Consider the following 12,890-nt stretch of genomic DNA (forward strand, 5'->3'; position numbering starts at 1 on the left):
TCAGCTGTTTTATATTAACATCAGTATCTCTGCATATTTATAGACAGGGAGTTAGTGCTGTGCAGAATTCAAAATACTATACAATACATACTTAAATAAATGTATTCATTCTGCAATCAGGATGGGAGTTACAATAAAACTGAATAATGTCTGAAGCAAAGCAACATGAATATTGAAAGGTTAAAAGATATATACATAACAGAAATATATGAGATGTGCATTCAAATCAATATATTCGTTCTGACAGCATGAGCAAAAGCTCTTCATTTATCTCCTGTGTGCCAAAAAGATTGCATCAGAAGGCTCAGAATCAAAAACACTTGGATTTCTTGAATATGGGGCAAAGAGATTCTCTGTGGCTTAGTTGATCATGATCAAAGACAATGATGACCCCAGAAGTCAGGGTGAAATGAGAGCAGTTGTGATAGGAAGTAAGATGGGAAGAACATTCAGGAGTAAGTTGGTCACTCACTCAAGATGGATCAACATCCTTCCTTAACAAATCACTTCAGTACCATGACATAAAACTGATGTAAACTCATTTGGGTGAGCTCTTCTCTCCCAAAGGGCAGTGGACTCTTCTTCACATAGGTGTGTCTGAGACCAGGTGTGTTGGGTATTATCACTTTGGAATTCAATTCATTGTTTGATTGGTAAATCAATTCAGATTAACCACTCAACAGAAAAATGTCATATGAATGTTACTGTGCCAGGCTATAGGAATAATTTTTCAGTAATATTTTAGTGAGCCTCAAGCTTTATGGGAAAGAAACACTACAGTATGAAGAATAACGTGCCAATGTTATTATTAGTCAGCATTGTTTTGTAATATGTACTGATTCCCCATGCAATACAAAACCATGTCATTGTGGGTATGAGTACATGAGAGCTCTTGATAACTTTTATTTCCCATGTCAAAGAATTATATACATGAATTATTCTCATTTAGAACCAATTTTTGTAAATTTAAAACTTCTAATCATGGAAGCTGAACATGGAAATATTTTGTATGGGTGATTAACATTATTCTGAGGATCAAGTTTCTAGCTTTTATGCTTTCCTATGCTGTAATGCTGGTGATTTCTTTCTCATAAACATGAGTATCCTCCTAATGGTAATTTTTTTTGGGGGGGGCGGACAGAGTCTCACTCTTGTTGCCCAGGCTGGAGTGCAATGGCGTGATCTCGGCTCACTGCAACTTCTGCCTCCTGGGTTCAAGTGATTCTCCTGCCTCAGCCTCCTGAGTAGCTGGGATTATAGGTACCCACCACCACCCCCGGCTAATTTTTGTATTTTTAGTAGAGATGGGGTTTCGTCATGTTGGCCAGGCTGGTCTCAAACTCCTGACCTCAAGTGATCCACCCGCCTCGGCCTCCCAAAGTGTTGGGATTACAGGCGTGAGCCACCACGCCCGGCGGTAATATGTTTTTGAGTGATTAAGATTTTAGACTCATACAACCCATTAGGTAAATATAAAATGCATATATATATGTTTTTGAGTTTTTTTAGAGATAGAGTCTTGTTCTGTCACCCAGGCTAAAGTACAGTGGTACAAGCATAGCTCACTGCAGCCTCAAACTCTTGAGTTCAAGTGATCTTCCCACCTCAGCCTCTGGAGTAGCTGGGACTACAGGTACATGCCACCATGCCCCACCATATTTTTTTATTTTTTAGTAGAGATGGGGGTCTCACTAGAGATGGGTTGCCCAGGCTAGTGTTGAACTCTGGGCCTTAAGCAGTCCTCCCACCCTGGACTCTCAAAGCACTGGGATTATAGGCAGGAACCACTGCACCCAGCTACATATCATCTTTAAAACACACTCATCTTGGGCTGAAAGCTTATATGCACAATTTATCTCAAAACATATGTATTTTATAGTCAGAATTTATAATTCAGAATAAAAGAATTTTTTATACTTCAGTTTCCTTGTTTGTGAAGTGGGGAAAATAACGCCAACTTTGGGGGTTGTTATGAGGATTAAAAGACTTATCATATGTAAAGCTCTTGGGAAAGCACATAATGCTCAGTAAATGTGATGATACTGGTGATGATGATGGGGCTTTCAGATAACCACTTACACGGGCTCTCTTACCAATGGGTGGGAGGAGAGTCTAAGCAATGCTTAAGGCCTAAAACTTACACCACAAGCTTAATAATCTTCTTTCTTTCACAACTCTCATTTAGCCTTGCTTGTCAACAGCTATGAATGTCACTGTTCAAGAGACTTCATAAGGTTAAATAGAGCAGGGACATAAATTAACCTGAGAAATATAAGGTTTAAATTTGTACTGTGAAATGTAGTTTCAGCCACTTTAAGATTTTCACTGTTCTATTGAGGGATTGAGTTTTTGATGGCTTCTTTTGTTGTGTCCAGTGTAAACAATTCTCCTTAGATTTACTACTAGGTAAAAGACCCAAGCAAAATACTGAGAAAGAGGTGGTAGGGGAAGAGAGAGATAGAGAAGGATGGAGGGAGGGAGGGAAGGAGAGAAAAGAAACAGAGGAGAGGAAAGGAGGGAAGGGAGGAGAAAAGAACAAAGGAGAGGAAAGGAAAAATTGACTTTTAAAATCCATAATCCAAACTTTTCTTTCAAGTCATAAAACCATATTGCCTGATATGGGCTCCTAAAGACCATGGAGCTGATGGTTCTGAGATAGAACTTCAACATCAACCTCATAAAATACACCAATATCTCTGTTTTAAAAATCCCTGTTGCTCTGAATCTGAAAGTGGCAAGTCCTAGTCCTGCGTAGTGAACTTACTGTAGTTTATCAGTCACACTGCTTCTCCTCCATTTTCAAATAAAAAAATCAACGTACAAAACATATCTCCATTTCTCTACTGGGAAGTAGTGAAGACAAGTGAGATGCTGCCTTTGCAGGGTTCAATGAGCTCTGCCAAATACTACTGCAGATTTGTGTCATTTAATTTTACTTTTTAAAATGATTTTTTTAAAAAAAATCCTTTATTTTTCCATAAATTGGTGTCAGGTGGTTGAAAAACTGTAGCTAGAATATCTGGGGATAATAATTTTTTCTTCTATGCCAGGCAGTGCCCTTATATCTGGCAGTACAGCCTTCTTCATTCCTCTCTGAAGACCTGATTCCTTAAATCAGGCATCAGTATGTTTTTGGAGCACAGGATGGAGAAAGATTAAGTGTCAAATGGAATCACACAAGCCGAACAGCAAAGCAGACAGCAGGAGAAGAATCAAATAAGGTACATGCTGGGATGGAGAGGTCACCTTTTCTCCCTTTTCTCCTAGATCACCCTTCTCACCCCGTGGACCAGGGAAGCCCTGTAAGATAAAAAGCAAACCAAAAAGATCTATTGGTGTAATAGTGGCGAAATCATATAGCAACAAATATTTTAGGATTTTACATTTCTGAGCTTAAATATAACAAGAAATGGCTCACCAGTCTTAAGACTTAGATAATAAAGCAGTGCTTAGAAACATAAGTTTTCTAATGTCTCAATTATCTATACACAACAGGTTTCTTGGTTTTTCTTTTAAGAAATACAGAGTAGAAAGAATGCCAGAATACTAGTTTGAATTCTGGCAAGTTCACTGATTTGTGCAGATTTGGGCAAATCACTTACCTCTCTGCACTTTAGTCCGTTGACTGTAAAATGGGGTTAATGATATCTACCAGACAGCTGTTGTGAATGTTAAATGTGATGATGTACTACAAAGTACCAGAATGATGCCTGCCCATAACAGGTGCTCATAAACAGTAACTAGTATTACTTTTGGTATTCTCATTATTCAGCTAATACAGGATGAGCAGTGATTGTGTCTAGAGGCATTTACTTTTGACATTCTCTATTTTCACAGAATCATATTAGCATAAGATATATAGGGACTAGATGTTAAAAGGAAAAAAATATTGCATAACTGCTTTGAGAAAAAACATAATATATCATTCTGTAAGGATAGCATGTGAGAAGTATATTGATTTTATGCATATTTTTCATAAATAGGTCATGCTGATGTTAAGAGTACCCTCAATTTGGGAAAGTATTTTGAAGTGCCACTATCCACTACCAGTTATTAATTTTATACAAGATAATTGTGTTTTTTTGCTTTTCTGTTTTATCTCATGCAAACACTAGTGTATTTTATATTGCTGTTTACATGCATAGCAATATATGTTCTATGCATACCTATATGCACAGAAAAAAAAGAAGTATTCTTTTTGTTATTGATGATGGAGACCATCAACATCTATTATAATAGGATGATGTTTATTGTACTTATTACTTACATCAAGACCAGGCTCTCCATCTTTCCCCTGCCAAAGAACCATAGTAGCTACATTAGTGTTTCTAAGTTTTATGAATAGATTATTGCTTTATTTAAGGCTGTCTGAACATGCAACACTAGTACTAGAACAACTACTTCAGAAATGTGAAAAAGATTCTCATTTGGATTAGTGACTGTTAGTGTTGCAGTTAAGGGTCATGAAAATTTTATATTATATATAGGGTTAAATAGACTAATATTTTGCTGATGTTTAAGCCTTGGTAGCTAAGTTATCAGTCCAGGAGTTAAATTAAAAGTAAAAATACTGTTTAGTTGATTAGTGACTGTTAGTGTTGAAGTTAAGGGTCATGAAAATTTTATATGATATATTGGGTTAAACAGACTAATATTCTACTGATGTTTAAAGCTTGGAATCTAAGTTACCAGTCCAGGAGTTAAGTTAAAAGCAAAAATACTGTTTAGCTGATTTAAAAACATACCAGCACTAATAGAGGATGTGAATCAATGCTACTTTAATTTGATAACTTAGTAGTTAGCTCACAAATGAGTAAAGAATGTAGAAATACAGTTTTAATTTGGCTAGGATGTGCACGCTGTGTACGAAGGATGTGAAGGCTGCAACTGAAAAGCTGTTTTTAAGTAAGCTTTGTAAATGAATAATCCCCCAATTTTTTAAAAAAATCGTAAGACTGTTAGGCAAGAATGATAAATTCACTCCCATGGTGCAGATTATCATGGTGATGACCCTATTGTGTCATATTATGGATCCATCCAAAGTTCACGAGAGGTTACTTGGATTTCATCAATTAGATTTTGAAACCTATTTCAAAATCAGCATCTTTTTTTTGATTTAGCACTGAGGTAATCATGGTTTATGTTTATTATTTCAATTCATAAAGAGCATGTGGGAGATATGGAAAGGTTAAAACCCTTAATGCAACGGACACTTCTACTGTCGTCCTACCCTATCTTAATGAATCAATTATAATTATTCCCAAGATGATATTTTTAAAGCAAACCGGAGGTCTCAATTTGAATTCTGTGTAATTAAGAATTTTCAGGCCAGGTGCAGTGTCTCACGCCTATAAATCGAGCACTTTGAGAGGCCGAGAAGGGCGGATCACTTGAGGTCAGGAGTTTGAGACCAGCGTGGCCAACATAGTGAAACCCCATCTCTACTAAAAATACAAAAATTAGCTGGGCATGGTGGCACACATCTGTAATCCCAGCTACTTGGGAGGCTGAGGCAGGAGAATCACTTGAACCCAGGAGGTGGAGGTTGCAGTGAGCCAAGATCATGCCACTGCACTCCAGCCTGGGCAAAAGAGCAAGACTCCATCTCAAATGATAATAATAATAAGAAGAGAAGAATTTTCAGAAGACAGAGCACTATCAGTGTTCTATGTTCTGAAGATCATTTGTCATCATGGTAATTTAGAAAGTCAGAAACATCAAGTCGTCATAAATATCAATGTAATTGGGGGAATAATTTTTACTAGCAAGAGTCATTTTAGTAAATAAGTCTATAGGAAGAGATAAAGTCTGAAGAAGGCTGTTTTCAGTGAAGCTTCCACAGCCATTTTTGGATCCAGTGATCTTCCAAGGAAGTGCCAGTTATGAGTGTCCAGTCAGATGATGTAGGGAGGGCATCTTCTGACAGTTAGGATCCTGTTCTCGAGTTAATAGTTTATTCTAGAGACAGTCTCTGATCCTGTCAATCTCGTGAAGTGCCTGGATATGTGTCTGTACATGATGAGAGGGCAAGAGACTGAATATGACCTATTTGTGAAGGACATGGAAGTACTGAATTTATAGATAATGAGTGGATTGTTGTTTCTTCTCTAACATTAGTCTGCCCCACAAGCGAAGGGTTAACCGTGTCAGTGACTGGTCATCTATGCATGCGGAAGGTGGGGAGGTGCATGTGACCGGGAACTCACAGGCAGCCCATAGGGCCCTCTTGGTCCAGGCTCTCCCATAGCTCCTTTTTCACCCTAAAATGAAAAGTAGAAAGTTCAAATCATACACACACACCTACATTCACACACTTTCTCTCATGCCCTATGTCTAAAGCCTCTATTTCAAGGACCATTCTATGAAAATCTCAAAGATTTAGCCTCTTGCAGAGTCACTGCCAGTGATATTTGGAAAGTAATCCACAGTAGCATCTTTTACTAAATCACCTTTGAAAGAGGGGCAGCACAAGATTGCTGCTGGCCAGCTGTGCAAAAGCATTTGCATATCTCAGATGCCATACTTAGGTTTCTTTGGCATTAGTGTGAAACATTTATTTGTTACTAATTATTTTGTTAGCACCTTTAAATGTAAGAATAAAGTGCCTTTCTTTTTTGAGACAGGGTCTCCCTCTTTCATCCAGGCTGGAGTGCAGTGGCATGATCGTGGCTCACTGCAACCTTAAACTACTGGGCCTAAGTGTTCCTCCCACCTCGACCTCCTGAGTAGCTGGGACTACAGGCAAGCACCACTATGCCCAGGTAGTTTTTAAATTATTTGTAGAGATGGAGGTCTTACTGTGTTGTCCAGGCTGGTCTTGAACTCTGGGGCCTCAAGCAATCCTCCCACCTTGGACTCCCAAAGTGTTGGGATTACAGGCTTGAACTACAGTGCGTGGCCTGAAATACCCTTCCTTCTATCAAAAAACAATTATTCAGGGAAACCCTTTCTCGATTGCCCACTTCCTACCCCCAGCTATATTTTATTTCACAGCCCTTAGACACCAGAAGACCCATAAAGCTTATGACCTGCTTATTCTCTGCTACCCTCACTAGAATATACACAGGAGGGTTCTGGGGCCTCTAGCTTTGTTGTTCCCTATAGCATCCTTATAGCTTAGAATAGTGTATGGCACATCAGTAAATGTTTGCTGAATGAATGAATCAAAGCAAATCTATATAATCAAGTACACAGTTTGCTTCCTTTCTGAAAAAGAGGATTTATTTATTTTTTATTTTGAGACAGAGTCTTGCTCTGTTGCCCGGGCTAGAGTGCAGTGGCACAATCTCAGCTCACTGCAACCTCCACCTCCCAGGTTCAAGCAATTCTGCCTCAGCCTCCCGAGTAGCTGGGATTACAGGTGCCCGCCACGCCTGGCCAATTTTTTTATTTTTAGTAGAGATGGGGTTTCACCATGTTGGCCGGGCTGGTCTCGAAGTCCTGACTTCAGGTGATCCACCCACCTGAGCCTCCCAAAGTGCTGGGATTACAGGCGTGAGCCACCGTGCCTGGCCTGAAAAAGAGGGTTTAAAAACTTTCAACCCCTCTGAATGCTAGATAAGGTAGGTATATGTTATCTTCCTCACTTTCTCTCTAAGTGCCTATTTAAATAGAACAGCTTTCCCCATCTTACACGATATTCTTGAACACTTATAAAGAATAAGTGTTATTGGAGGTAATCTTGTGAATAGAATAATTGTGATGATAAAGAAAGAGATGTTCTGTATTTCAAATGGTGTTTTCTGCTGCTGCCATCTCCAAATTGAAGTGTTTGTCAGTATTTAGTAGGAAAACTTCAGGAGTAATGGTGATTTTATATGAGTAGCCAAACAGAAAATCTTATCTCCTTTTATCATACCCCTGAAGGAGTTTAAAGGTTAGCAAATCTTTTTTCTTGGCAAAACGCCAGGTTCAGCTGATAACACTGCCTGCAGAGCCACCTGATATGCCTGTGTTTCTCCAGATTCCCATGTGAGCAAATTTCAGGTCCCTGTTAGCATTTTCTTTATCTAAATTTGAGGGGTCAGTGGAACTAATTAACACTGTCACCTAGAGGCAATATGGTATGGGTGAGATTACTGAAAATAAATATGATAAAAGTTTGAACTTTTATTCATTATTACTTTACGGTTATTACCAAAGCAGAAACAATTGCACTCAGCACAGTGGCCAGATTTTAAATGAAACATTAAACATTTTTTTAAGAAGGGAATTTCCTTAATTTGTTAAGAGACATCTATAAAAAATATCTACAGCATATTTCTTAATAGTGAAATATCAAAAACAGTCCCTTTAAGAATGGAGCAAAGGACGGGTGCAGTGGCTTATGCCTTGCACTTTAGGAGTTCAAGGCAGGAGGATCATTTGAGGCCAGGAGTTTGAGACCAGCCTGGGGAACAAAGTGAGACCCTATCTCTAAAAAAACAACCAAACAAAATAACTAGTAAGGTGTGTATGTGTAAGTGTGTATCTATCTATCTATCTATCTATCTATCTATCTATCTATCTATCTATCATCTATCTATCTGTGTGTGTGTGTGTGCGCCCCCACACGCACGTGTAGTGGGAGGTGAGAGTTTTAAGGGAGGATCCACATAAACTGGACTATGTCTAGTTTGAAATAACTGAAACAACTCCACAGATTAGGGTGGGTCTAATTGGAAAAATCTCCATAGATTATTTTGATATAACCATTCCCTTCTCACCTGAGAATCTTGGCTTTGTCTTATTCTTAAAACAAATATACTATGGCTCATTTGAATAAAGCTGTCACTAGAACAGCTGTCTGTGAAACAACTCTTCTAGAACAGCCCACCCCCAAAAATTACTTAAGCTATTAATGACAATTCCATTTCTCTTGCCAGTGACTGCCTCAGAAATGGACAGCTGACCCAGTTCTGGCAAATGAGGTGTCAGGGGCATCAGCCGGGAAGCTCTGGGGAAGGTTCCTCTCTGCTCAGGAAGAGACATGAGGTAGTCTCTCTGTTCTCTGCCAGTGTCTCACCAGAGAGGATGCTTGGATCACTGTGCCCAGCTTGTCTGTGGTCAGAAGACAATGCCGACATGTGGAAAAGGGCTCCCAAGCAAAACCTAGAGTCCTCCTTTGAATATTTTCTTATATAAAATAATGTATTTCTTTATTGTGTAAGCCATTTTGAATTTGTCACTTAGAGCCAAAAAGCATTCTAATGATTCCAGCTTGAAAACTTTTAGGAATGAAATATTAACACAGGGATTTGAATGTACAACTCCTTTTCCTGGATTAAGCAATTCCAAAAGTATTTTTCAACCTCTCAAGCTTAACACATTTATAGAGTTCAAAAGCCAAATGAAGAAATCAGCTAAGGTAGGGAGGATCAGATGCTTGCAGAGTGGAATATTGATGCTGTCAATCATACACTTGAAAATGTTTGAATAACATTGGCTGTCAAATGCGTGGTTTCTTTTAGGTTGTTCTAATTTCATTCAGGTTCTTTAATTTGCACATCAACACTGAGGCATTATCCTAGAACACCTCCCTTTGCTGATTCTGACTTCTTTAAAATTTGAAACTTTTTCAGGAGAGTCCAGATGGCGCCTCCATCAATTAACTCTGAGAATCACACTCCAGTTTAGCACTTCCAGTGAGGGGCACTTGGAGAGTACTGATATATGATCCAGTTAAGATAGTTAACATGCTGAGTAAATACAAGAGTAACACTTTACACTGCACACCATTTGACTGAAACTATGCCTTCAAAATTCTTAGCAATTTCATTTGCTCTTCTGGTTAATTCTGCTCCAGCACTGAGACCTGATACTCTTGTGACATTGTGGAGCTATCGGAAGTAGCAGCTGATTTACCACACGGTAAACCCTCTTGAGCCCCAGGGCATTCTGCCAAAAGACTGCCTGAGATTTGCTGCTCCATTTTTAGTACATGGGCTGGGTTTCTTCATACAATGCTTGAAAGCCAATCTGCGTCAGCAGCGTTGAGGCTTTTAGCTTTTAAATATTTTTAATTAAGATGATCTTCAGAAGTCATTGGTTTGATCTTAGAAATATGACAATTGCACATTCAGATTACATGTTCCCTTAGAACTCATCTCTTTCTACAAGCATTCTTGGATAAAGCCAATCTTCATCACTGTACAGCTTGTACTATTTGTATTATTTTGGCCTCATTCTCTGGTTATTTCCTTCATGCATTTTTTTTCTCTGCAATTAGATTGTAAACTCTTCTAGGTCAGGAAGAATAGCTGCTTTTTTTTGCAGCATTCAGTATATATTAATAAATATTAATAAAAATATTAATAAAAGACCAAGAGATAATTAATCAATTATAATGGTATTATTCAATGTACTGAAGCAAATTAGCAAAATAGGCTTTACCTAAGTGGGAGGAGAGTGTTTCCATTTCACACTAGTAGTAATACCATGCTTTGCACATAGTAGCATTTGGTAAATATTTCCTGAATGAATGAGATCACTCTACAGAACACAGAATTATGGAATTGGAAGGTATGTTAAAGAAATGACTACTGGCCCTCTTTTTTTAAAGCAAATTATCTCAGACTGATGAAAATCTATCTAGTTTTTAAAAGACCACAAACTTGCACAGTGAATCATTCCAAAATTTTGAAGACTTCACTATTAAAATACTTTCTTTATATCCTCTCCTGGATGGTAGGGAAATTGATGACATAATTCCACTCAGACACACAAAAATAATTCTAAGATTTCCAAGGTGAGGAAAAGAAATAGTGGGAGAAAAACAGAAAGAGAGAGAGGGGGAGAGAGAGAGAGAGAGAGAGAGAGAGCGAGAGAGCGCACACATGAGAGGGAGAAGAGAGAAGAAAGTTCCAGACAGATGACCATTTATCTTCCATTCTGAATGTCTTTTTTCCCCCAAAAGATATGGAAACATGGCCTAGCAATAGAGAGGTTAGTGAAAGGTTTTCATTTTATAATTCACTGAAATTATTTCCTTATGGTTAAAGAAAAACAGCCTATCCTTTAGCTTTAAAAAAGGGGGATCATTTGTAACTGTGCAGAAAAGAATACTTAGGTTTCATTATTTCCTTTGGAAAAAAGTTATAACCTACTCTGAATGAGTACAGTAGCTTTATATAAAAGATTATCAACCAGAATACATACTCCTGGAAATTTTAGCTCCATTGACTTCGACTTTCTGGATAAAGGCCAAATGAAAATATCTTCCTTATGGGTGAAGGAAGAATCATCTGAGCTATTTATTTTAGCTATGTAAATGTATGTATTGTTTTTATTAAGGCAGCCGTGTTCTATTTTATGCTCTGTGGTTTTCTTCTCTCAATATTAGGACTCTGAATAGAACTTAGGATGGTATCTCTTTTTATTTAATATTAGATAGCCCTTTATTTCTTCTGAAAAATGAACAGTTCAATTAATATGGAAAAGCCATGCTCTGTGTTTTCTTTAGTACAAGCTTAATAACCTCAGCAACAACTTACTCTTTCTCCTTTGGGACCTGCAGGGCCATGGGGTCCCATAGGACCATCTGTACCCTAAAAAAAAGATAATATGAGATATATCACAAGGGCTGCAAGAATAGCAGTTATAATTTATCCTGGATTTTTCCTAGGTGAATGGTGCCTAAGAATATCAGTAAGACAACTCATCTCCTTTCAAACTGCTTTATGCTTGATTATTTCAGGCCAGCGGTTTTCAAGAAACTCATGCAAAAAGGATGAAGTATATAACTGCATGTTTCAATGAAAGGTACACACAAAAAGCTGCATATCATATTTAATTATATCTTTTTCCTCTGACTAAATAAAGCATCATTGGCCAGGTGCAGTGGCTCAAGCCTGTAATCCCAGCACTTTGGGAGGCTGAGGTGGGTGGATCACCTGAGGTCAGGAGTTTGAAACCAGCCAGCCTGGCCAACATGGTGAAACCCCGTCTCAATTAAAAACACAAAAATTAGCTGGGCATGGTGACGGGTGCCTGCATTCCCCTACTCGGGAGGCTGAGACTGTAGTGAGCCAAGATCGTGCCACTGCACTCCAGCCTGCGCAACAGAGCAAGACTCCGTCTCAAAAAATAATAAATAAATAAATAAATAAATAAATAAAGCATCTTCACTTTGCCCCATAATCTTAAGAAGAAAAATGTAATTGTTTTTCCTTCCTGTCACCTCTTCCTCAAGCCCTTTCTCTACACCCACTGCCACCCTTAACCGGGCATGCTCTGAACTCTTGTTTTCAGCTGTTTAAGAGGCTTGAACTGTTACGCAAGTAGAAGAAAATTATTAAGTAAATGAAAACAGTGTGTAACTGTTCAATCCAAAAACTTCCTGCAGCTCTGTTGGGGGCAGCAGGGGCTTACAGGAAAGGAATCATTCTTACAGATTCTGCGGCAGTGGCCAGTCACTAGGCTTACAACTCACAAACCAGGCAGCCAAGATGACTTAAAGGTATAATTCCCCTTTGTCCCCCTGGTTAGTTCAGGATTAGGATTTCTGCAGTAGAAGAGGTGATATTTGAATGAATGTAAGAACGCTGAGGTCCAGTGAAAATAATGGCTGCCTGAAACAAGTTTTTAGAATTGAAAAGATGGGAATTTCTTTTAGATTCTTAAAACTGTAGCCAGGACTTCAAGTATACTTGCTCATTTCCAGTATGACTATGCTTAGATTCATAAAAAATTGATTATAATATTTGCAAATGTAGGAACTATTCCAGCATGATTTTTCTTTAGTATTCCCATTTCTGTTCTACTATTCTGGTTTATTCTGTTAGAGCTTTGTGATAAGAAAGAATTCAGAGTTTTAAATTCGTTCTAACGTTGCTGAATTCTCATCAGCTTAACTGATATTTTTCTTACTGCCTGAATTCAAAGTTCACCTTCAGAAGACTTCTAAATACTGA

At 38.2% G+C, this 12,890-nt stretch overlaps 1 protein-coding gene across 6 annotated transcripts in view; it reads right to left on the reverse strand.

Moving 5' to 3' along the window:
* The window catches only part of COL25A1 (collagen type XXV alpha 1 chain), a 499,684-nt gene that overhangs the window by 13,140 nt on the left and 473,654 nt on the right, over positions 1–12,890 (reverse strand). For all 6 annotated transcript variants that reach the window (XM_055111699.2, XM_063603863.1, XM_055111701.2 and 3 more), the window contains 4 exons: positions 11,472–11,525; positions 6,207–6,260; positions 4,268–4,294; positions 3,247–3,300 (listed from right to left, as the gene is read on the reverse strand). In XM_055111699.2, the coding sequence (XP_054967674.1) occupies positions 3,247–3,300; positions 4,268–4,294; positions 6,207–6,260; positions 11,472–11,525 (189 nt within the window). The remainder of the gene's footprint in view (positions 1–3,246; positions 3,301–4,267; positions 4,295–6,206; positions 6,261–11,471; positions 11,526–12,890) is intronic.

The sequence above is a fragment of the Pan paniscus genome, chromosome 3, assembly GCF_029289425.2.
Source record: "Pan paniscus chromosome 3, NHGRI_mPanPan1-v2.0_pri, whole genome shotgun sequence".
NCBI lineage: Eukaryota > Metazoa > Chordata > Mammalia > Primates > Hominidae > Pan > Pan paniscus.